Source organism: Rhipicephalus sanguineus, chromosome 6, assembly GCF_013339695.2.
Source record: "Rhipicephalus sanguineus isolate Rsan-2018 chromosome 6, BIME_Rsan_1.4, whole genome shotgun sequence".
Lineage (NCBI taxonomy): Eukaryota > Metazoa > Arthropoda > Arachnida > Ixodida > Ixodidae > Rhipicephalus > Rhipicephalus sanguineus.
Genome location: NC_051181.1, coordinates 124,669,794 through 124,695,163, shown reverse-complemented (window position 1 = coordinate 124,695,163; position 25,370 = coordinate 124,669,794). Strand labels below are relative to the sequence as shown.

General features: G+C 43.3%; 2 protein-coding genes across 4 annotated transcripts in view; one reads left to right on the top strand and one right to left on the bottom strand.

Annotated features, from left to right (window-relative positions):
- LOC119396343 (serine/arginine repetitive matrix protein 2) overlaps nucleotides 1-8,781 on the top strand; it is a 53,518-nt gene extending 44,737 nt beyond the window's left edge. Inside the window, exon 8 of the mRNA XM_049417044.1 lies at nucleotides 8,109-8,781. Coding sequence (XP_049273001.1) covers nucleotides 8,109-8,600 — 492 coding nt within the window. The 3' untranslated portion in view covers nucleotides 8,601-8,781. The remainder of the gene's footprint in view (nucleotides 1-8,108) is intronic.
- LOC119397517 (androgen-induced gene 1 protein) lies at nucleotides 1,990-25,308 on the bottom strand. Of its 3 annotated transcripts, none has more exons than XM_049417053.1 (8): nucleotides 25,086-25,306; nucleotides 23,420-23,588; nucleotides 22,210-22,332; nucleotides 21,850-21,951; nucleotides 21,250-21,365; nucleotides 5,551-5,702; nucleotides 4,190-4,255; nucleotides 1,990-2,925 (listed from the first exon to the last, which is right to left on the bottom strand). In XM_049417053.1, exons 2-7 carry the CDS (start codon nucleotides 23,570-23,572, stop codon nucleotides 4,197-4,199), a joined length of 705 nt encoding a protein of 234 aa, XP_049273010.1. In that variant the 5' UTR covers nucleotides 23,573-23,588; nucleotides 25,086-25,306; the 3' UTR covers nucleotides 1,990-2,925; nucleotides 4,190-4,196. The 3 variants fall into 3 exon arrangements, with proteins under 3 accessions (XP_049273010.1, XP_049273011.1, XP_037520870.2); XM_049417054.1 differs by lacking the exon at nucleotides 25,086-25,306 and adding an exon at nucleotides 24,628-24,690; XM_037664942.2 differs by lacking the exon at nucleotides 4,190-4,255 and having other exon boundaries at nucleotides 25,086-25,308.
- Between the last annotated feature and the right edge of the window lie 62 nt (nucleotides 25,309-25,370).

Genomic DNA, 25,370 nt, shown 5'->3' with positions numbered 1-25,370 from the left:
GAAAATGCAGGCCAAAGTTGAATTTTTGAATCTCGCTCTGAAACTTCAGTGTGTGGCTGTCACTGTGACATCGTGGTTTTCAAAGTCTGTTTGCGTATTTTGACCGCATTGGTTCAACGAAATTTTCTGAAACTTAGTATGTTATGATTTTGGATCCCTTAGAACACAATGCAAACAATTTTTACCGATAATTATGCAGGCCCTAGCAAGCGCTGTCAATATCTACGACGTCACAGCGAGCTGGTGCACGAACTTCTTGACAGCATTGCCACCTGTACTTTCTTTTTTCACGTTTTCTCGTTTACCAAGCATCTTCTTGTGGTAAAAGTAGTGCTTTTGGTATTGTGAAATTGTAATTTACTAATACAAGAAAAGTCGTTTTTCTCTTTAGTGGCATTCTATCCACCCTGTTGTTAACGGCTACAGTAATGGGCTTCTGTGTGAAAGTCTCCATGTTCAAATCTTGCCGAAGGTTTTTATTTTTACATATATTTCTCAATTTTTAATATACCTTTACTTACTTCTGGGGTTACTAAATAAGGGGCTAGGTTACATTAGGAAGCGGAATTTCGGACATTTCTATCCTTTACTGCCTTGGTGTGAATACTTCGGGCATTTCCATAACTTTTGCCTTAAATAGTTATACTAAGTAATTGACTAAGTTGCATAACTGATTTGTCCATTGACTTGTCCACTTTAGCAGGGTGTATTAAGTGCAAAATTTGTTGCTTGAGTAATGTAGACAGACTAAACTAAGTGAGAAGAATGGTTTGTTATATCCAAAAGTGTTTGCGGCTCCGTTGTAATGTGTGTGGGCTCAGTAAAAGTAGTTTTGAGGTATAAAAGTGTGGACATACGTATGCCATTTGCAACGCTCGCTGTTACCCTGTTAATTTGCAGCTTATGCTTAGTTTCTGGTGTGTTGTGAATAACTATGAACATTTTGTACAGACAAAGCTGTAAAGGCCATTCCTCAGCCATCATCCCACCAAAAACATGGCCTATAGTTCTGTACTTAGACATATCGAGGCATTTTTGCTTCAGTGCTTCATGTCTAGCTTTTTTTTTTTTCACAACCCCCAACATCTCAGTTTTAAGGTTTCCTTGGCGCAGAACAAGTTTGTCCGATTCTTCCAGTTAGGCAGAGTTGAATTACACATTAGGTTGTTTGTACAATGAAGCTTGGAATGCGTGTCTCGGTTTCACGTTCCGAGTAGTGCAGCCATGTTGCATGACGTATTTCCGAAAAGCAAAAGCCTATTTCTGCCATCCTAAAAGTTGTGTATCTGTGCATCACTGCCATGTGCATCGATGACGCTGTCAGCGCAGTTCTTCTCTGTTCCGTTGAATTTGGCATCCTGGCATTGCAAGCTTGGCACTTGTCAGCCAGCAACTTGGCTTTTCGTGGCGAAAGTTCGCAACAGCAAGACGCTTGTGTCTGCGGGCCATAGTTTGAAACTTTACATTAAACAATCTCTTTTTAAAACGTTTGTCTTGGAATTTGTGTGATTGAGGTTGTCACTCTCAGACATTGTGTAATGCCTGTACCATTATACACACAAATGCGAGAATGAAGTGATATGGACAGTCTGAAAATCATATGTACGCTGAAAGCGACACAGCTTTCTGATAAGCTAGAAGTCTTACACGTGCAAAGAATAATTCATGAGCACACACACATCTCATGAGACTGGTCTTCTTTCAACTTTCTCGTCACTTCTAGTCCTCACCTAGAGCTAGCAGGCAAAATATGCCTGCCTGCTAAGACGAAGTTATTTTCACAGCAAAGCCAATCTGTATGCTAGATAAGTGTACAGTTATGGCCAGTGTGCTAGCATACTTGCACACTGAACAGTGTGCTTACTGGCTACATGATTGGGCATATCCTGTGAGTTAAAAGCCCACATACTTACTATCTGTAGGTGCAAAGTTAACAAATGACTATGTCCACTTAGTAAATCGTATGTAGAAAATGATGCATTCAATCAGTCAGAACACTAAACATATGAACCTTTTATTTGCTCAAAAAAAGCAAAGGTTGCATTTGAATTTTCTCAGAAGAGACCGTACCATACACCTTGGGATCCTCATGCAAATATGAGAGTACCGCATGCCTGTCCGGTTAAAAAATTGCTAGGGAAACATTAACCATAAACCAAAATATATATATAAAAATAGGTATGCCGAAATAGTCAAAAGGAACTAGTACTACACAATTAGCATGCCCCATGTTACATCACCATAAAATATTAATGGACTGTTATAAAGATAAAACATCACAATAACAAATCTAAACCAAGCATAACGTATGAAAAACGAAATCTCTCAATGACGCGAACCATGGGTTGGTGCTGCTAACAACTGTTTTATGTGCGCTAAATCAACAGGTAATTGCGAGACCAACTTTTCCAAGAGTCAGTCCTGATGATACTACTGACGTTTTCCTCTTTGCTCGCGACAAAGAGTTTGGTAAATTGTTTTGTAGATTGATATTACATATATTGCGAGGCACATGCTTCTTTGGTACGAAATATGAGGGGCACTGAGATGTGCTCATTAAGTAATGATAACACCCTAGAAGAACAGCCATCACAGTAAGCTAAAACGTCTTTTAATTACATGTTGACTAGTACTGACTGGTCTGTCACTGACAGTCAACCACAAATTTCATCTGCCACTAATGTTCACAACTACATGGACCACTGTTGATCGACGTCAAGTTTAATTCACAGAGTATGTATATGAAGCTTAATTTGATGGCCTCGGTTCAATTGTTTGTACGCTGTTTGTAGATCGATACTGAATTTTGCGCAATATCATAACGTAAGCAGTATCGTTCCAACCCGCTAGCCACATAACTGCTAGATAAAGGTGCACGATTTTTCAACAAGGGTTACACGACTAGATGATTTCTTTGGGCTGCACCTGAAAAGATCAAAATGAATGTTTTCAGTCAATGCAGCAGGAAGAAAAAAAAATGTGCTGAACATATAAAAATCTAAGGAGTTTAACCCTTTGAGACGCTATGTACACAATTGTGTACACCACTTGTTCTTGCTACTTGTGTCGACTAGGGGCAAAGAAAGAGCGAGATACGTTGAGCTTTGGATGAATTGAACCTCCTGCATAATAAATTCGTCTTTATTTAACTTTATTTTGCAGCATACTGTTGCATATGATCAGTTTGCTGAAGACACGACCATATTCGACGAGTCGTTCGACGTGCCGCTTTCCGCGACCCCGTCAAAAGTGTAATTTTTCTTTGCTTAACACGGACATAGCCTAAAACAAATTTGCACTATATTTCTAGCCTGAGATTTCATTCTGTTTATGCAAAAAGAGTATGAATGGCTTCAGAATAAATAAATATTTAGTTACAAAGTAATTAAGAACGATTACTGTAACACACATAAATTAACGTATTACATTATTTTTGTTCCAATATAATATTGAGTGCCTTGAAATAACATTCTATCGAGTTGACGCATTTACAGACAGTTCTTCATAGGTAGCATCTGAAAGGGTTAAGGACATGATTTCCAAGTTGTAAATGCTCTGTTACATGCTTTTTGCACATGAGAGGCTCACATTCGTGAATTTCGTACTGAAGTTTGGACCTGGCATCAGTGCTGTTGTGTGGTAATAAGACTAGATACAACAGTATGACAATGTTTCTTTCTTTTTTTTTTTGTTTTAATCTACAAGGGTGCCAGCTATGTTTCTTCTCGTTGCACGCATGGCCGCATGTAGATTGGGTCGCATGAACTGTCATATAATGCAAAAAAAGTGTCAGAAGTTGTGTTGTATGGGTAGGACACAACCCCAGCATGCAAAGAATCCTCAAAATGGGGCAAAGGAGTCCTGGTGAGCTCTTCAACAGAAATGTTAAAAAAAAAATATGGTGGAACCACATCTGACTTTCTGCTGGAAGACAGTGCAGCTACCGCTTTAACAATCAGTGGTTGACTAGCATTTATCAGTTGTAAACAAATACGTTTATTGTAAGCTCTGGTGTTACCTATGCTGTCTTATGTTGGTGTTGTTTTCTCGGTTACAAAGACTTTTCTCGTTAAAGGTGACGATTTGAACCTCTTGGAATAAATAATTGATTGTTTTTTAGCCCAACTTAGGAACACCTTTAGTGTTCCGATGAGAGAAATCTTGAATTATCTTGTGCGGGGACACTTACTATGGCGTCAGTCTTCATGCTCAGTGTCAGATAAGCTTGCCACCTGCCTTGCCACAGGTGCGGTGGCTGAAAAAGACCACAACAAAGTGGTGGTGAGCTAAAACCCTCTACCCTGTTTGTAGATTTCGCAGCGATATGTGCACAGTCTACATGATGCTAGTCAATCCTTGAGTCAGTCTTTGTTCCGTGACATTTGAATGCTAGATGTAGAAAAGCCATAAAATAGAGACGACTGCTTCACATGGCTTACGTTTAAAGGGACACTAAAGTGAAACAATGAATCAGTTTAGATTGATAAATTGTACTCTGAAAACACTAATGTCGTTCATTTCATCATCACAGGCTTATTAATAGAGGAGAAAATTAAGGTCAAAGTATGATTATTAAATTTCGTTCCGAAATCTCTGCGCGTGACTTCACGGATTCCAAAGTGAATTTTTCATATTTTGGCGACATTCGCTCAACAAAATTATTTGAAATGTGGTATGTTAAGTCTCTGGCCCCCTCAGAGGACAATGCACTTCATTTTTACCGATTAGGAGCTACGTGGGTCCTAGTAGACGCCGTCGAAGATCAATGACGTCACGGCGATTGGCGCGGGAATTTCAAGGTGGCATCACCACCCGCATTTTCTTTTTGCGCGTTTTCTCGCTTACCAAGCGTCTTCTCGCAGCAAGCGTGGTGATTTTGGAATTGTGAAAGAGTAATTTACCAATTTACACACTCTTTAGTGTGTCTTTAAATAAACCCTAACATTGTCCAAATTAACGATTATGTAGTTATTGTCTGACATCTCTCTTGAGCCCTAGGAAACTGGTTGCAGCGTAGGGCGAAAGAAATATGCTGTTTGAAAAAACAGCCACACAATGCTCCAGACGTGTTTCCGAATTCCCCAATTTTTGCCAAGAATGACACTTTAAGAATTTTGTTTTAGTGAATTTCTACTTTGCATTAGGAGAAATGTTGCATCTGTGCAGAGAAATTGCACATCCATGCTTACTAATGGTCCACTGTGAAACTATGGATGATAACTACATTTTGTTTTACCGAATTTGCACATCAGTAAAAATAGAATATGTGCAACTGAACTGAAATGCAACGGTACTTCTGGGATACATAAATTTCTATAGTTTCTACAATTGTGTCGTAAATATAGTAATGCAAATAAATTTTTAACTTCGGAGCCATTGAAACACACACAACTTTAGTATAATAGCAGTCTGTGGCGTTTCCACAACGTGGAACCATTTTCGTAAACCTATTGTGGAGCTGCTAAAACAACCTAAGATGATGCTAAGACTTGATGTGTCAATGACAGATGCAACTTTTCTGTGGCCAAAGGCATTCAAACGTGTACTCACGCCAGAACCTGTGGTTGATTTTTTCTCCAACAATGTACACGCCAAATATGGCGGCCGAGCAACAGCCGATGAAGATTGGCAGCAGGGCTGGTGACATGAACTCGAGGACCGGATACACCCACATGTCGTGCACCATTCCGAGGTAGACGATCCTGTAACAAGTAATTGCATCAAAAAGAAATCTCGCTCTGCGAGTCGATGGATGCGGCTACGCTTTTAAGCTGTTAGGGAAAGCACATGCCAACAAAACGTGTAATGTGCTTTCTAAAATGCCTATGAAATGTGCACAAAAAACCCTTGCTCTGCAGGATGAGCCATTTTTCTATGCATTATTCTTAATTCTACAGAGGCCGCAAGGCTGTCACCAATTTAAACATTATAAACACTCCCACAAAGTGCACTGAAATCATCATACAAGGCCATTCCAAGAAGCTTGTACCTTAACGTTAACACGTGGCCGCTCCAGGAAGGAATTGAGGGAAGGAACTGAACCTTAACGCTTTGACTGGCAGCGCAGTGCGCAAATCCTACATGCGCAGTGTTTTGAAACATTTTGGAAATAAGTGCATACACCTCTGTTATAGCTATGACCCGGGGGTGCAGAGCTCGAAATGCAAATTTACAGCATCCGAGATGGATGTACGAAGAGAATTACAGATATGAACATATTTCCTCAGAGAATTGCTATGCCAAGCAACTCAAGACCAATAGACACAATAAATGGCTGACTTCCTAGTCAGTAGTATCTTGAAAGTGGCTCGTGAAGAGAAAAAAAGTGAAACTGGGGAAAATTCCGTGTTCTCAATCAATGGACGAGCTATGAGAGGTGCCATGCTCGCATAACGGAGATCTCTGATGTGCAGTAGAATCACAGCAAATGAGAGAATGCCTTTGCATCTCCATTTAAGTGGGGGTGCTATGGCCAGGAACAGGCTTCGATCTTTCAAGTTCAGCATGACAGAACTATTGTGGTTGATGGAAACACCTCTAGGTTCAACGCTACGTGAGCAGTCTCGCATTTCTTTTAGTGAGGTGGTGCACACAGTTTTATCAAAGATACCTTGTGCTCGTTTCCGATTCCGACGCATACTACTGTGTGCATAGCTGCTTGGGCGAAGTGCAGGCAGAGTAAAAACTTAAATGAAGTGCAAATAATTAAAGTGCTCTTTTCATTCTTGAAGCAAATAACGCAGTGTTGTTAGCCCACACCTGGGACGAGATAGTTTTTGCGGATAAATAGGAGGTCAATGAAGACATAATAAATAATACTCCCAGTTTTTGGCTGCACGCCTTTTTCGACACAAATCACATTGAAGGCCTTATAATGAGCAGGTAATTTAAGTTACGGCCTACATGGAGGATAAGCACGGGATGTACAGTCATATGGGTACAAAGCAGCAATATTCAGATTTAGATTAACAAATTGCACGTCCCGTCACAGTCTCAACACTTTGGCACATTTCTGCCATGCACGAGAGCAGTGTCTAAGAGAAACCTGGCCGATGAAGAAATTTTAATCAAAAAGGCTGCAATGGCAAGAATGACTGTAAGGTGATGTGATCAATGCTGTTGGCATTATTCAAAGCTGCACTCTTGCCCATTTCACCTCAGAACGATGGTGTCTGAACCTTTTCAAATACGAAATGAAGGAGGACGATGGCTGAAGTGATCATTGTGCCAGCAAAGTACACATCGCAAGCAATGATAGTGAGTGCAGAGTTGTCTAACACCCCCTCCTTTGCATGGAGCGTCCCAAGCGGTGAAAATGCATCCTCTGCTCACAACCAAGCACTTTGCTGGACGTCGGCATGTGCGTCGACGCGCGGCTTCTGTCAACTGTCCACGATGATCGCAAGGTGAGGCACAGGGCTGTTTACAATCAGACACTGCACCATCAGTAATGCTTAGAGCCTGAGGCAAGAGTATGAGGCTGTCTTGCCCTCAGTCGTGGCTTGCCACACATAAGATAAAACTGAGCATAACTTTGAGTTCAAGCAAAATGCCTTCAAACCGGTTTGTCGTGCCACCTTTTAAGCACAATGTTTATGAATGACAAAGTACGTTACTGATTACTGATTTGTTACTGTTACTGATTTGTCGTGCTGTCTTTATTAGTCCAACGTTTACAGAAAAGTTCGCTTTGTGGTTGTGCAATGCGTTTGGAAAATTGAAAAGCGATAAATGCTTTGAGTTATCTTAAAACACAAGGCACGTTGTTTTCCAAGTGGTAATAAAAACATCTTTGCTGTTTTCTCAATAACTTTCTGTACAGCAAACCTGAGCATTTTTTTTCAACTCCGACGCTATATGTAAGATAGCCTCACAAGGCGATTCTTTCTAAGTTGTTAAATGTGATCACAATGCATTAGTTAACTTACCCATAAAACGTTGAGTGTGCCAGTATGATAATTTTACACTTTGCACATTGGCTGTCTAAAGTGTCTCGGGTTGAGGCACTGTAGCAAATGGAAACCATTACAGTGGTGCGATAATAAAAGTAACCTTACTTGAAGGTCAGTGATTCTTTGAGTAACGGAGGTCATTCGGTTATGTTACAGGCTCGAAAAGCGGACACAGCCAAGACCGACAAAGGTACAGCCCTCCTGGAAGCCAAAGATGAGCCACCAGAACAAGACAGCCAAGCGAGTGTCAGCAGTAAAGACGAGGATTGTGCCCTTGATCTTCACACCAAGGGCGAATCGCCACCTGGAAAGTCCGACTGCCTAGATGACGACTCTAAACAGGACAAGGCAGCAGTGGCAAAACATGAAAATGTAGATGAATCCCAATGCAAAACGCAGTGCAACGCATTCAGTGATGATCCGAACCCAACTTTCCTGATCGAGGAGGTTCCATTGGAAAGCATTCCCCTTCCGGAAGGGCCGTACGTTCCACCCGAAACACATCAATCTCAGCTGTCTGGCTCACCGGACCACCAAGACGAAACAAGCGTGTCAGTCCAAACACCAGCCCGCAGAGCCAGAAAGCGAAGAAGCCAAGGAAGTGGGATAATGCACTGGAACAAAGACCTTCCAAGAAAGCTGAATTGAATGACATCAAGGAGTCCCTTTCTGAATCATCCAAAAAGACAACGGCGAAACGTCAAATCGAAACCGAGGTAAAACCAGTCAAGCATGTTGATCGAGAGCCCACTGCGGAGGTAAAGAACCGGGAAGTAACTCCACGCAAACGACGACCTTGTACCGAGACTAAAGAACCATCAAAACCCGAGCTGTCTTCGCAAAGCAATTTGCCTGCATCCAGAAAATCGGAGTCGGATATCCGGCAGAAGACGGCCAGAATTGGCGAATCAAAGAACAAAGAAAAGACTCCTGCAATCGGCAAAGTAGAGCAGCATCCTTTGCCAGAAGTGCCGCAAGAAGTGGAAAAGGTCGTTGAACCTAAACAGGCACCAGAGCCGACTGATATGAGGTCAAAACTACAAAAGCTAAGGCGAGAGAGCATAATGTCGATGCTTAAATTTGAGCCTCTAGAAATCACCCAAAAGATTGCTCCGATCCAGTCTTTCGAAATGAAACAAGATGGTGCTTCCCTGTGCAAGCAGGCGTGGAGCAGAATTTCCGCGTCGCAAAAACAGTCTGCATACTTCTCCTCCGAGAATAAGAAAGAGTCGCCAGAACCGCCTAGACCGGTTCAAAATAAAAAGGACAGTACAGGTAAAATAAAGCCTCATAACTCTCAATCACTGCCGAAATTGAAAAATCCCAGCATTGAGACAGAAAAGAAGCTCAGCCCGATAGATTCCACAGATACTGTTCAGAAGACGTCGACTGGAGGACACGGTGGCACCATGGCAAGTCAGCATAAGTGCGATCGCTTCTTGCATCAACAGATTCAAGAAAATGTTGTTACTAAGCCCATGCCAGGATATCTAACATTTGGCAACATGATTGTGAACCCTGCGCCACCGGTACAGCCCCCAGAAAGACATCAGGCTAATAGTAGTCCAGCAGAGGTGAGCGGTCCACCACCTGAAAAATCTGACAAGAATGCCGTCGGCAAAGACAAACACGAATCTGAAGCACTACCAGCAAGCTCGGCGGCAGAAGACTCAACAGCAATACAAAAACAGCCGAAAGAAAATTTGGTTACACTGAAAGAAATGAACAGACATTCCGACACCGATTCCAAAAGGTCGCTCAGTGATGTCCACTTTGCAAGCACCACGGAAAACCGCGTGGTGACTGACACTGAGCCATCGGCAAAGTGTGAAGCTAAAGATGGCAACAAAAAAACAAGTAAGGGTGAATGTGGTGAGCTTCCAGTGAAATCACAAGAACACAAACATAGGCTAAAGGAGCACACTGGTGCATCACCAAGAGTGAACGCTTCAGTGACAAAGCCTGCAGAAGTGGAGAAGCCGACAAAAGGCCAGGAAACCATACCGCTGCCAAGTTCGAAGAGTGTACCACACAAGCAAACTCAGGACCGCACTACCACTCGGTCCAAAGAGTCTGCCAAGCAAACTCGGGACGGCACTCCCACTGGGTCCAAAGAGTCTGTCAAGCAAACCCGGGACAGCACTCCCACTCGGTCCAAAGAGTCTGCCAAGCAAACTCAGGACGGCACTCCCACTCGGTCCAAAGAGTCTGCCAAGCAAACTCGGGATGGCACTCCCACTCGGTCCAAAGAGTCTGCCAAGCAAACTCCGGACGGCACTCCCCGGTCCAAAGAGTCTGCCAAGCAAACTCGGGACGGCACTCCCACTGGGTCCAAAGAGTCTACCAAGCAAACCCGGGACAGCACTCCCACTCTGTCCAAAGAGTCTGCCAAGCAAACTCAGGATGGCACTCCCACTCGGTCCAAAGACAGCACTCCCACTCAGTCCAAAGAGTCTGCCAAGCAAACTTGGGATGGCACTCCCACTCAGTCCAAAGAGTCTGCCAAGCAAACTCGGGATGGCACTCCCACTCAGTCCAAAGAGTCTGCCAAGCAAACTCGGGACAGCACTCCCACTCAGTCCAAAGAGTCTGCCAAGCAAACTCGGGATGGCACTCCCACTCGGTCCAAAGAGTCTGCCAAGCAAACTCGGGATGGCACTCCCGCTCGGTCCAAAGAGTCTGCCAAGCAAACTCAGGACAGCACTCCCACTCAGTCCAAAGAGTCTGCCAAGCAAACTCGGGATGGCACTCCCACTCAGTCCAAAGAGTCCACCAAACCTATACAGAATCAACTTTCGGTGGCAGGAAGTGTGCCCAAAACAGATTCTCGTGCTGCATTATCTTCAAAGAATGAGACACCATCCCACAAAACTAAATCCGATATCTTGCCCCAGCAAGAGGAACAGATACAGAAAGCAGAATCGGCACCAAAACTTAATGAAAAAATTGCAGTAACTCGAGTGTCTGAATTGCAAGATTCAAGAAGTGTGCTGCACCAGCAAACTCAGGACAGCACTCCCACTCTGTCCAAAGAGTCTGAAAGACATATACAGAAGGAAGTTTCAGTGGCAAAAACTGCACCCAAGACAGAATCTCGCACTGTATCATCTATGAAGAAAGAAACGCCGTCCTGTCACACTAAATCAGAAAATGTTTCGTCTCAGCAAAAGGAACAGTTACGCAAAGCAGAACTGTTACCCAATGAAAAAATTCAAGTAACTCAAATGTCTGAATTGCGAAATTCGAAACATGCTTCCACTTCCACTCAATCCAAAGAGTCTGCCAAACATATACCAAAGCATGTTTCAGACGCTAGAACTGCACTCAAAAGAGAATCTCACACTGTGTCATCTTCAAAGAAAGAAACATCATCCCGTCAAACTAAATCTGCAAATCTTTTGCCCAAGCAACAGGAACAGACACACAAAGCAGGATTGTTGCAGAAACCCAAAGAGAAAGTTGCAGCAACTCATGCATCTCAACTGCAAGATAAGGTACTGCTGCCAAGTTCAAAAAGCATGCCACTCAAGCATACTCAGGGCAGTACTCCCACTCAGTCCAAAGAGTCTGCGAAACATCTACAAAAGCATGCTTTGCCGACGAAAATTGCACCTGAAGGACATTCCTCCGCTGTGTCATCCCCAAAGAATGAGGAGCCACCTCGCCAAACTATATCACAAAATCTTTTGCCCGAGAAACAGGAAGAGAAACGCAAAGCAGAATCGTCACCGAAGACCAATGAAAAAATTGCAGCGACTCAAGTTTCTGAATTGCGAGATAAGGGCAATACTTGTCAACAGTTAAAGAGCACTGTAGTGGAGGATCGACAAGATCAGCTTGCCGTTCAGCGCAAGGAGCAGGCAGCAAACCCACTAAAGAAAAGCATAGCTCCAGGAAAGACTGCGACACATCATGCAGCCAGCATGTCGACTTTACCAAGCGATGAGGACAAAGCTGGTGAGAGTAAACAAGTGAGTGTCGTTCAGCGCACACATCATGGAACAGATGTTATCCACAAGCCCAATAATGTGCCTGTAAGCTTAGCATTAACACAATCTACTACCTCCTCTGTTGAAGAACTTGATGGTGCTGCATACAAGCATGCCAAATCCTCAACAGAGCCTGTCACACCTGTGTGCAAACTGGCAGCACCACCTTCATTGGGCAGTCCAGCATCAGAGCAAAAGGTTCAGGGGCTTCTCCAAGAAGTATCGACAAAAGAACGGTCTATAGAGCGAGAGGCGGTGGCAAGACTTTCGTCAGCACAGGCTGTACCAGCAGAATGCCATTCAAGACACAATGCAGGTGACGGACACAAAAAGGAACATTCCCATGACCATCGACAACACCAACAGCCGGGGCCTCTACACAAAACACGGATGCATGAGAAACCAGTCTTCACTTCTGGCTTAGCCAACAGAGCTGAACCGGAGGGCATTCTCCCACAACAAGGCAACACTGTAACTGTGAACACCGAGTACATTTACCCATCTTTAAAACAAACCAACGTGGTGCTGTCGACATCATTGCCATCCCCTGGAAGCTGTGCCACTGAAGTGAAAGCACTGCTACCCGAGAGTGATAACAAGGATGCAACCACGCAGCTACAGCAGAATCCTTCCTCTGCTGAAACAAGTGGAAAGCCTGTGGTTCATGAGCTTGAAAATTTGGATGACCTATCAGACAACAGTGAAGCAAAATCAACGAAGTATGGTTCATCTTTAGAACAGAGTCAGATTGGTAGTGATAAACAGAACCTTCCCAGGAAAAAGCAATTGCACGTATCTCAAGAGCCTGCTGGGAAGGCCAGCAAATCCACCCTGCCCAGTACAGCCGTCAACCGTGAAGAGGGTGAAAAATTAGCAGCTGATGTGGCTGAGCGCTCTTTGCCTTGTCTCCCAACTGAAAGCATAAAGACCAAATCGGTGCTAGATAAAATGGCTCCAGGTGCTTCGGAAATACTCACAAGCTATTCTGAGCAGGAGCCAAATCTAACCAAGTACGATGACACCACATCATCAAAAAGCTATCAGAATGAAGTTGTGTTGCCAATTCTGCATGAGGAAAAGTCAAGTGCTCAACAGGGTGAGTTGAAGAGCGATCACATAGAAGAGGCCAGTGATCTGGCAGACAAGCTTATGCAACCTGAATTTGGTGTTACAGGTGACCAGCCACAAATGCAGGCTGTGACTGTAAGCAGCGAAAACTTAACAAAGAAACCAACAATAAAAGACGGGGAAGGTGAAGGAACGTTGCTGTCCTTCCACCAGATGCAAGCAATTGAAAGTGATGTGACTGACAAAGCTGAGAAGCATGCTGTTCATACTACCACTGGCACTGCTCCCGCCATACAAAGTCAGTTTGAAAAGAAGATTGGTGCCGAAGACCATCCAGATACAGCTCTCCGACCAGTGGAGGATGTTCAGACCGAAAGCGTGTCATTACTTTTCAAGAATGCAAACGTAATCGTTGAGCAGATCATCTCTGTGAGCGATCACATGCCTGAGCACTCCGCATATGGTTCACGCGAGCCTGCACATCCTGTGTGTGGAACAAACAAATTCGAAAAGAAAGCCAATAATGGTGAAAAGGACCTTAATGCGAAGTTATTGGAAGATGCGGAAGGAGAAAGCAACATCCCGAGTAAGGAACATGCGAGCACAAAGAAGGCAGAAAATGAGGGCCCTCTCGAGAAAGAACCCCAAGATTATGCCTTTAAACCTGAAATTGTCGAAACAGAGGAGAGCACTATAAACAAAGATAGGTCATCAACACTTAAGCACTCTGATGATCAGCAGGCACTGTTCACTGATGAAGAACGAGTGAGTGCCATGCAGGGAGACGTGGAGAGCATTGTGTTTGAACAGAGTGATGACTCTGGTAAGCATGCACTCGAAGTAAAAAGTGACTCACCACAAGAGGGTGTCATTGACATTGTGCATGACCTCATCATGATGCCAACATTAGAAGGTGGAGGTCCAACTGCATCATTACTTCCAAACCAGGAGACGATGACACTTAGCCAGACAGAGCTGAAGAGCCAACCCACAGAAAAGGAGAGAAGGAACTCCTGTAGTGAACTTGTGTCCAGGAATGAAATGGATGTCCTCCAAGATGCTACTGCTGGTACTGAACAAGATTACACAGCAACACCAGAATTAAAGGGCACTGAATGTGAAAGTGCAAAGAACCAGAAGTGGACGAGGCTTGAGCAGGAAGTTGTAGGCATTCCTCCCCCCATAGAGGCAGTGGCAAACAAGTCCGCTAGTGAATCTGTATTTGTGGGCAGAATTGGCAGTCTAGACAAGGACACAGCTTGTGCTGAGCAAGACCATCTTACAGTGTCAATATTAAGTCATGTGGAAGCGGAACCTATGTTGTTACTGCCAAGAGAGGAAAAAACAAGCACAGAGCTGACAAGCATGAAGGGTAGAGAGGAAGCCAAATCTGTTGATACACCCGCACTTGAAGATGGAGCTAAGCAGCTTCTGCAAAGCAGTGCTGTAACTGAGCACAATGTTCAAGCAGCCCTGCCAACAAAGGTTGAATCTGAAAACATGCAGGTGCTCGTGACGGTGGAGCAGACAGACATAAACAGCCCTCAAGAAAGAACTGCACCTATTATTGAGGAAATGTGTGTACTCGAAGTGGACGTACCTGCAGCACAAGCTCTTGCAAGCAATCCGATCGATTTGTCTGGGCTGGCACCACTTGAAATCAACAGATCCGAGGTGTCACTAGTTCATACGGCAGATGAAGTGAGAAGAGCAAATTGTGTGAACGAAGAAAGTAAAACTAACAGTGGAGATGATGTTAAAAAGCTACACAAAGAGCATAAGGTTTCCACAGAGTATGAAGTGCAGCCTACACCACTTTTAATGGCTGAGAGCTTTTCCCAGCAAACAGAACAGGATCTCTCAGGTTATGACGAATCAGTAAAACATGCCCCGGAACATGCAGCAGAAGCTGCAGTGGCACCTGTGCCTAATGAAAATGTAATTCTAGTGCTAACAGTAGCTGAAGAGTTGAGTGAGGAATCAAGGCATGACGAAACAGATCATTGTCAGCAACAGGACCATATAGATGAGAACACTTCTAGGCCAACGCAACATTCCACGCCATCACATAGAATCCAAACAAAAGACGAAGTGGCTACTATAGATGTAGCGAGCCCACCATGTGGACCGAAGCGTGAAGATGACACAAATCTGCAGCAGAACACTGTTATTCAACCTGAGCAGTCCAGCGTTTCTGCAAGCTTTGATACTAGTGCAGAATCCACACTATTTGCATCATCATTGCAAGAACATGGTGGCACTTCTGCTGCCGAGGCAGCCATTGTGCTGAACACACAAGAGCACTCTGTTGTAGGGCTAGAGGGTATTGAAGTGGCTACAGTCATTGAAGTTTCAGCTGAGGACATTGTACTTTCGACAGATCTTCCACCTACATTAGGCTGCCAGTTGACTGAGACAAGCCAGCAAGTGTATGCACCAAACACAAATGAACAATGTTCTCTGTTGGTTAGCACCACTGAGGGCAGTGTCGAGTCTATAGACTATGCAGTTGCCCACCCTGCTCTACTGTCTTCTGATCAGGGTTCTGTAGAGCTCCTTATAATAGGTTCGTGTGCCAAGGAACACACGGTTGTTCCTCTGGCTGGGCAGCAGGTACAGGATGATGCTTCGGCGGGAGAAAGTGCCGATGAAGCACTGGGCACGTTATCAGACAGTGCAGTTCTATCCCCAGAAGCTGTTCTGAATGAGCTGTTGTGCGAGAACAAAGTGGAGGCAACATCTCCTGCCATCATAGGCAGCTCCTCACATCTGAGACATTCACTAGAAACAGAGCTAGATGCAGCCTCTAGACTGACCGTGCCCTCGGAAACTCGCTTGGAAAGTCACATGCTACCTTTAACCACACCATCTGAGACACAACTTGCAGACTCCTCGGTTGTTCTGCACGAAAGACAGCAGTCAGATCTTAAACCCTTGTCTTTCACTGCATGTCATGCTGACAGCACTCAGAAATCATCTGAGCAGCCTACAGAAAACTCAGCTTTGCAACCAAGAGATGCCGATAAGACGTCGATTGGCGAAAGTTCTTTAAGTTCGCACGTAGTGGTGTCACCACCTACAACTAATGCCGGTAATGAAGAGGCCAGTTTGAACGTGACTAGTGCAGAAGAATCCATTTACGCAACATGCTCGCTGACACCTGCAGTCTCAGAAAGCTCGCCACCGGTGGAAGCCGAAGAGCGGCTCGTGGAGACGATGGAGCAGGCGGAACCAGCGAGAGAAGTTACACTCGCAGGTCATGAGGAAGCGAAACACAGAGATCAGACCCACACCCCAATGCCACTGAGAAAGCGAATGGCTATGCGTCAGCTGCCAGAAAGTGTCTCGGAAGAAACCCCACCCCTTCCCGAGCAGCAGTCCCCCTCGTCTCTCGGTCCTAGCATAGAAGAAACATCACCCGAGGAACAGAAGCCGAAAAAGGCTGTCGCAAAACCCAAACGCAGAGGCAGGGGGTCGCAAGCACGCTCGCAAGGAGAGGGCGACGAAGCGGAAACGCAACAAGTGAGAAGATCCACCAGAAACAAGAAAGCACCGGAACGTTTCTGTTTTTAGAACGGCACTTTTGCTTTTATCGAGCCCACAAACACGGTGACAGTGATCGCTGGTACAATGCCGCGATTGAAACACCGCGCGCATAATCATACACTCATGCCCATTCAGAATCGGTCATCCGTTTTCATTCAAAAAGAGCAGTACTCGTGTTTCAACATTCCATTCAGGTGCTTGTTAATTCCCCTTTTCTGAGCATTAGCATGAACACATTTCTTCCATCTTCAGCATCATTAAACACAAACAGATAGTGGAACAGACTTACAATCCTGAATTTTCTGCAGAGCTTTGTTATGTCCACAAATGTTAACTCTATATGATACTTGGGAAAAGCAGGAATTGTACAGACTATTCAAATTGAATTATGTTTCAAGTGCAGCAGTCTTTTTAAACAGTTCTAATGCAAACCACTAATGCTGAAAATAATAGACGAGCGCACCTTCCTAACTGGCATTGTTGCAAACATGCAAATGTTTATTTTGTAACTGCTTTTGCTTTCAGTAATGAACTTGGTGCCATGCAAGTACATATCGCAACACATGCACAATCAGAAGTATCTGAGGATGCATTTGACGTTTTTAAAATGCTAATATTTTTATTACTTCTCTAAATTTTTGAAGGGGCCTGAAGCAATTCTGGAACGTACTACAGTAGAATTTCAGTAAACTGAAATCGCTTAAGGATTAAGGGAACAACTACCTCTAGTTTCAATTGGTTTTTGTTTTTGACTGCTGTGCTCCTACACATGTCTCTCAGAAAGTGGAACTCCTGTTAAATAGACACACTTTCCCTGTGCCCTCAGGCTATGGTTACCAATATTCTACAGTACTAAGATGATGTTGCCAAAATGTGAAAAAAACTCCAGTGAACCTGTTAGCCATAAAGTACTGCACTACATGGGAATAAGTATCGCATGGTCACTCCTTCGCAATGTTGTTATCAGATGCACATCAAGCGGGCCCAAGAGTTATTGGCTGATTTCTTGATTGCAACAACATCTTCAGTAATATTATCACTGCAAATTTTTGTAAGGCTGGACTGGGGTGCACAAGAGCAAGCATGCTGCACAGCTTTGCTCTGCACATAGCAAATGCAACATGCTGAGTTGTGAGGATTGCTGTGCATGCCTGAACTGGTAGAGGCCAAAACATTAAAGAATAAAAACGAGATAATGCTCAAGGCAATGTCGTGCGACAACGTAAGAGAGAGAAGCCACTCGGAAGGTGTGACATCTTCCTGTAACATTGCTTACTTGATGGATTCTAAACTTTTTCGTGACAGGAGACTCACAAGGCAATCTAGTCATATAGTGAGGTTATCTTTTGATTAGTGGTTATAAGGTGCTCTAGAGTCTCTTTAAAAGAACCTACTGTTAAAGACATTACGAGATGCTTTTAGTTTATGGCTGTTACATTATTCTTTTGACACTTTCTACCGCAGAGCCACGCCCGTGTTCTCTTTTGATACTTTCATTACTTCAGATTTTGTGGAAATGACGGCTCTAAGTAATTTCACAATGTACAGGGATCTCATTGCTTTGTCACATTCTCAGACATGCACTACACATTTTACCAGAATCACACCGTCTATCTTACAAGTAGAAGCTCAGCTGGAGTAAATCTTTAACAGATGCAATATAAATGAAGGACAGCACATGTTGCCATATCTGAAAATGTAAATTGATACTAGGATTCTGCCATTTGGCTAATGCACAAACAGATGCATCAGGTTGTTATCTGTACTCGCAAGCACTCAATGCCACGCAAGTCTTTTTTGAAGTTGCCATGAAATGTGTGCACTGACATAACCGGCAAGAACTGTTAAGCTAAGCTGCACTAGGAGTCACTAGTTTGGAGATGAATGTCCATACATCAGAGATATCACAACGATAACCATTGATAATGATGAGGCCGGCACTAGGATCCTTCCTCGATTGACACGGTGCCCTTATAAAGAGACTTTTCACAAGACCGGTGCTACAGATTGCCATATTGTTGAGGATGCCTACCCAGGCACTTAATCGGGTTGCCTTTTCAAACTCCTGCACCTTGCATACTCATTGCTGTCCCCACTTGTTGTTTCAAGTTTTCATATGAGCTGACTTCAATAAAAACTCATTCTGTCAAACCTGAAAAAGCTCGATGATCTGGTAAACCTTCCTTTTAGTGCTTTCATACACACCATGAGATAACTGTGCTTACATGTGTCTAATGCACCTGTAAGTTCAGTACATTAGCAGAGTGCGATGTTGGGCGAGTTGGTGCATAGCTTAATAAAATATTTATGGCACAACTGAGACAAGCAAGAAATCCTGTCTATTCTTGTTTTCTTGCTTGTCTCAGTTGCACCACAAATATTTTATCAAGTTCAGTACAAGATAGGTTTTAAGGTTAAAATAATAGGATATATAACAAAGAAACCTGAGAAGAAATGTTCAGAACCACGTAGTGTGCGATAGAGCAGAAAATGATAAGTGTAACATTAAGAGACAGGAAGAGAGCAGAGTGGATTAGAGAAAAAAGAGGAGTCAATGTTCCAGCTGACATTAAGAAGAAAAAGTGGACTTGGGCAGGTCATGTAATGTGAAGGACAGATAACCAATGGTCAGTTAGAGCAGCAGAACGAATACCAAGGGATGGGAAACGTTGCTGAAAATGACAGAGGACTTAGAATGAGTGACCAATCAAGAAGCTCGCACAAGATAAGGTAAATTGGAGACAATTGGGAGAAGCCTTCATCCTGCAGTGGACATAAAATACTAGGCTGAAAATGACGATGATGAATACACACTATATATAATCAAAGCTAAACGTTTTCTCTCTCTCCTCGTTTTTTGCAAAACGCCCCGCCACGGTGGTCTAGTGGTTACGGCGCTCTACTGCGGACCCGAAGGTCGCGGGATCAAATCCTGGCTGCGGCGGCTGCATTTTCGATGGAGGCGAAAATGTTTGACGCCCGTGTACTTACATTTAGGTGCACGTTAAAGAACCCCAGGTGGTCAAAATTTCCGGAGCCCTCCACTACGGCGTCTCTCATAGTCATATCGTGGTTTTGGGACGTTAAACCCCAGATATTATTATTATTGTTTTTTGCAAAAATGTAGGAAACAGCACTTAGACGCTGGATGTGGTTCACAGATTATGTGAGTGAGTTGTTAGCGTTGATGTTACTTTTAACAATCTGTTCAACTTGGTTCACTTGGTCACTACACCATGAAAGCTAACTGACAAAGTGTGCCTGCTGAATTCTACTGACTGACAGTACCATCTCAACAGTTGCGCACATCACTAAGCAGTGGTGGTGAACAGGATGGCGGGAACACAGAAAAAGCTTCCAGTTTTAGCCGACTTTAAAACATTTTTGGGAGTGGCTCAACAGAACTAATGACAACAAAGTGTACAAGAAACGATATGATTAGTTGATATCAACGTAGTCACCAGAGTGAACAGCCATCAAAAGCTTTTGATATGCTACATAAAGTGTCTGCAACTACTATTTTTCCATGTGGGTAAAAATTATAGTATGGCATTTACTACAGTGATATTCAGGACAACTTGCAGGTGAAGAAACATTTTATTCTTAGACTTTTTGGTTCAAGACTAGCTTAAGCTAGCCTTTGAAACTGGTTTAAAACATCTATACTGTTTAAGTCTGATTTAATATATATCTGCTATGTCCAAAAATTTGTAATAACAAATTATGTTGCCATGAGCAAAGTCCTCTTCCTTAACCATCAGAGTGAGCAAACGTGCTGAAAGTGATTATAGAAACTTCATGTGGAAGTCGAACTGTGCACTGTGGGAGGCACACAAATAATGATTCATTTGGTGGATACGATCGAGCACAAAAGTCCGACATGAAAGAGAAAGTGTGCAGGACAGCTGCTGTGCTGTACTGTATGTCCCATACACAGGACAGGAAAGTGCTTATCCTGCGCACTCTCCTGCTCCGGAACCATCTAATGATAATTGTCACAGCCAATGCACGTAGCACTGTAATTAATGAAGCATTTCTCACTTCTTATCTGCACTCAAGTTCAATATAACGATGACTTGGCGACACTGCGCCGGCATTGCGGAAAACGCGTCAAGCACTTGAATACGCATGTTTACACATGGCACATTCTTGAAGGTGTTCTAGTCCACCTGATGAGGTATGAACCTGAGGCATAGTAACGGGCTTCTACAGTAGACACCCCAAGTTTGATATCACATTCCTGGCAAACTGGATAAAAGTAATAATGACAGTAGATAGACAAAGTGGCAACATTTGCATAGTCCGAGTTTATTTCTATGGTTCTAGCAGTAGACAGCCAGACTTTACTTCCTCTAATGGCCTGCAGCCAAGTACAGGTCTACATAAGTGAAATTGGGGTTGGCTTGCACGCCAAAGGATGACAGGTGTGGTGGAAAAGATAGACAGTCCATGCTTATTCATTACCCCCCCCCCCTCCCGCTTTTAACATTTATGCCGTACTGGTCATAACTATGACTCCGGCATGCTGTTTCATGACCTAGACCAGCAGGGCACAGAGGTCAACCCTGTGTGACATCCTTACTAGGTAATGGTGTGCCGCTCGCATCATAATAAACTGCATTCTGAAAAATGTTTTTGTATTCTTTGGGGCATGCATTGGAAGCAAGTGTTCTAGAGAGCATGCATCCGCTTACCATCCGACGTAGGTGCAGACGAGCATGAAGATGGTGCGAAATCCATCTCTTCTGGCAGGCGTGGCATGGTAGACGAGCTTGGCTTCGAGCAGCGCGAACAACGAAATGGTGGTGTGCTGTAATTGACAAGGGCAGGCAGGTTCATAACGATGCCAAGCAAGAACATGCAACAAAAGAACACGTGGAAGATTTACAGAATGTGCGATATACTTTGCAGCAGTGCCTCAGCAGACTTTCAGTTAAAACCACAGTACTCCCAGCAGGACGATGAATGACTCTGTCACAGTGGTTCATCTCTGACATTGTTAAACTTGGCTTGAGTTTGGAAGTTGAATTCCAACCAGGGCAGTTACATTCCTTGGGGTCTCGAAGGATTTAAGAACACTAGTAAAAGTGATTCCATCACGTGCTCACAAACCACTGGCGCTGAACGCTTAATCCAGCGCTCACTTTTACAGTGCCTCCTTGGCCTCCGTTGCGCAAAATTTTTTACAGAGGTTCCTTCATGTTCACTCTGTCAGAAAGAAGGCCTTTAAAACTGTTTTAAATTACATTGCAGTTGGCTTCTAAAGGCTGTGCAATGAGTGGACGCATACGCACCGACAACTGGTTGAGCCACCATGGGTAGTAGATTGCTAGTGATCTTGGAAAAATCAGCTCTCGGTCATAGAAGTAGAGTGCCCAGAATAATCCAGTCACAAACTGCAAGGGGAAAAAAAGAGCAAAGAAAAAAAGAAAGTGGAGTTTATGGTTGTTTTTGCAAGACTGGCTGCAAATGATTGCAAACCGATGCGTGTAAATTGATTGGTTCAGCGTTACACAGGTACAACAGACAGTAACATTCTTGCTTGCTCCCCCCCCCCCCCCCAAAAAAAGATTATAGATTGTCGCTTTTCAATAAGTATGCGATGACATCAGCTCACTTTACCACGCAACGAAAGGAGGATGAGGCAAACTCACCAAGCATGCTGGTAGCGACAGTGCCACGAAGAGGTGGTCGTAGACCTGCTTGAGCCGTTGCTTATTTCGTATCGGCGCAAAGTCGAGGAAACAGCTCAGGGTGAACATGAACCCCTGGAATGTCTACAATGGAACCCATCTTGTTGAGAATCGAGACAGAGCGTACGATGGGGGCAAGAAATGTTACTTGATGCATTCGTAAAGACGGAATCTAGACCAAAGTGCTGGGATTACAGGGCAAAAGCAAAACACTGGACAAGATTACAGTCGGCAGGGATAAACGCTGATTGACAACAGGTGTGTCCTGACCCATGTCCTCGTTTTCATGACACTCTTGGTGCCACGAAAACCCTAATGTCCCTTTGAACTAAGACAAAAAGGAGAAAATCACCACTAAGTACAGAATATTACAGCAAGGCAAAATAAATAGCTGAATCGTTTAATGTGAAGAAATTAATCAGGCAAGTGGAGACATTAAATAGTCCTTGGCATGGATAAACACAGGGAACACCTTTTCTGAGGAATAAGCAGGGGGCATTATTTTACACACACAATTTTATCAGATTGTTATAACAGCAGATAGCCAACATTATCTAAGACTAGGCAGTGTTTGTATTATACAAGCAAATATAGTATACATTACGAAAACCGCACATAAAAAAAATGCATTAAAGAATACATTGTACTGGATATTTTTTTTTCTGAATTAGTTTTATATGATAGTTTGCATGTCCTAGATTACATCACTAGAGGTTTTGTTTCCTTACTTTAGCTTGTAAATTTTTTTTGATGCTGACCCAAAAATGGGTGCCGTAACGCCAATTTACAACATATAGGATGCTTCACATTAATTATTCCTTCTTGCAACTGAGAAATGACTCTGTTTTTATGTGTTCATCCTGAACCCTGACTGTTCTGCACTTGAAGCAAGAACACAGCATGTAAAGACATGAGTTTGTTTACACAAAGGCCTTTCAGGTTTGGCTGACTAATATAATTTTGTGAAGCTTTCATTGTTTCAGTATGTTTCTGCCACAGTCATAGGAGAAAAAATGAGACAAAGTACCTCTTCATAATAATAAAAAGAAAGGTGAGTATGCATTTCACAAGGTTGATTTATATTATCGGCACCTGGTGTACTTTGTGTTTCTTTTCACAGTGAATTTTTTTTCTCGACAGGGAAGTGTTTTTTGACAAATGCAGTCCATACCAAGTTCCAGTGGGTGAGGTACTTGTAGCGGCCAAACCTCTTGTGAGATGGAGTCCGCTGGGGAATGTCCAAGTGAACCTCGGAATAGTAGATGCAGTACGCATATGTGCAGAATCCAATTACGTGAAACAGCTTGATCCCCCAATGCGTCATGCTGATGGATTTTAATCTGGAATAGTTAGGGAGATGGGAATAAATATGGTTAAAGGAGTACTGACACACACTATAGTGAAGTTGTAGAAATTTCGCCACACGATCTACAACAGCGTGCAAAAAAGCCAGGACAAAACGAAATAACAACACATGCAACAAGCGCTGACTCACAGCTGAAGAATTTAGCGATGCTTTTGCACGCATAAATTAGTAAACATGTACACCTGAAAAGATGATGCAGCAGCTATCCGACTCACTTCAAACTAATGAAATGCTTTCTGCAGAAACATCTATTCTTCGGGCAAACAAATTGACAAGAGTTTCCTTTTTCTTTCGCACTGTAGTTCCGCCGCATGCCTCTTGCACATAAGACAACACATCGCAAGTGTGGAGCTTAGGAAGCATTAAGAAAATGTTTTTACTTGATACTGCATGAAGTTAATCTCAAATGCTAGGCCCAGTATCAATGACACTATTGAGATATGACCAGAAAATTTTCTCATGTCACCAAACAATGAGGTTTGGTATGAATGATGATGTCAACGCGTAAATAAAAATTGTGCAGGTGTTTGAGCACATCGCAATGCATAAGCTGCGGCAAACTGAAAAATAAATTTAATCCGGAATTCGAAGTCAATTACATCGCAACATGCAGGTTTTCAGGAAAACAATTTACTAAGGGAGATTCTGCAAAATTTGCATGTATCCTTCGAATACCTTCCAACTTTGTAACTGTGACCTGGCATTATCTTGGTTTATTTGGCTGGCATGCTTCATTTCTTTTTTCTTAATTTTTCATCTCACTTCTTGGTCTTAATTGATAGTGTACGTAACTAAGCTAACTACGTAATTACGATCAATAGAAATAAAATCCTTAGCGCGATATGTCAAAGGTACATGCATCTTCCCGCGCTTCCAATTACGTTCAGCAGCTGAGTATAGCAATAATCAAAAGGCAAACATTTGCTACTAACGTCCAAGTTTTGTAAGCGCAGTCGACTGTGCTTCTTCGCGATCGAACCACTGCACACAAGCTTAATCGCAATGCTATTTACCATCAAAATGCGGGCACAACTAATTCACTCTCGCGCTGAGATGTCTTCCTGTTTACATCGGGTGCAGAGAACAGCTGCCGTACATGCTGGCGTAGTTCAAGATAACATTTGCGTTCAACATTATTCATCACATAGACATGCGCACATACGAATATCCGTTCACCGCCGCGCTTTCACAAAGAAAAACAACATGTCTTACTTAAGACGTGCATCCTAAATCAGGTTTGCAGACTGTAGTAACTTTTTTAATTCAGCAAAAATTCTAAACACCGCTCATTTTGATCGATGATCTACGCAACGCCTCGGTGCTGCATTTGCAAAGAACGCACAGGAATAACACCGATACCGGTAGTGTAGTTTGTTTCTAATGCCTTGAGTACAACACGAGAGATCGCGCTTGTTATAAAGCTGATAAGTCGCGATCACGACGATAACATGTCAAACGAAACTTGACCTACCGGCCCACACCACCTCGGCTCTTGTTTCAGTTCCTACGCGACCCTTATCAGTTGTCCTCGGCAAGTGGAAACGACGCGCATTAACGCAATGACGCTGAAGAATATTTGGATCGAGTCATTCTGACGATGTGGGATTACATTGGGCAACAATCGAACGATCGTCAAAGGTGGCCGGAAATTTTTAAAAAGGAAAAAAACAAAACGATGCGCGAAAAAAGGAGGAGTGGCCGAACGTGGCAATATCGATGGATTTGCTTGTTTGCAACGAGACGTTAGAAAAAGAAG

Excerpts from the sequence above, each read along its gene's own strand:
- LOC119397517 (XM_049417053.1), bottom strand. The coding sequence starts at position 23,572 with ATGACGCATTGGGGGATCAAGCTGTTTCACGTAATTGGATTCTGCACA. Across the intron at positions 21,952-22,209 it reads TGTCGCTACCAGCATGCTTG|TTTGTGACTGGATTATTCTG; the intron begins GTGAGTTTGCCT and ends TTCCCCTTGCAG. Across the intron at positions 5,703-21,249 it reads GTCTGCACCTACGTCGGATG|GATCGTCTACCTCGGAATGG; the intron begins GTAAGCGGATGC and ends TACTTGTTACAG.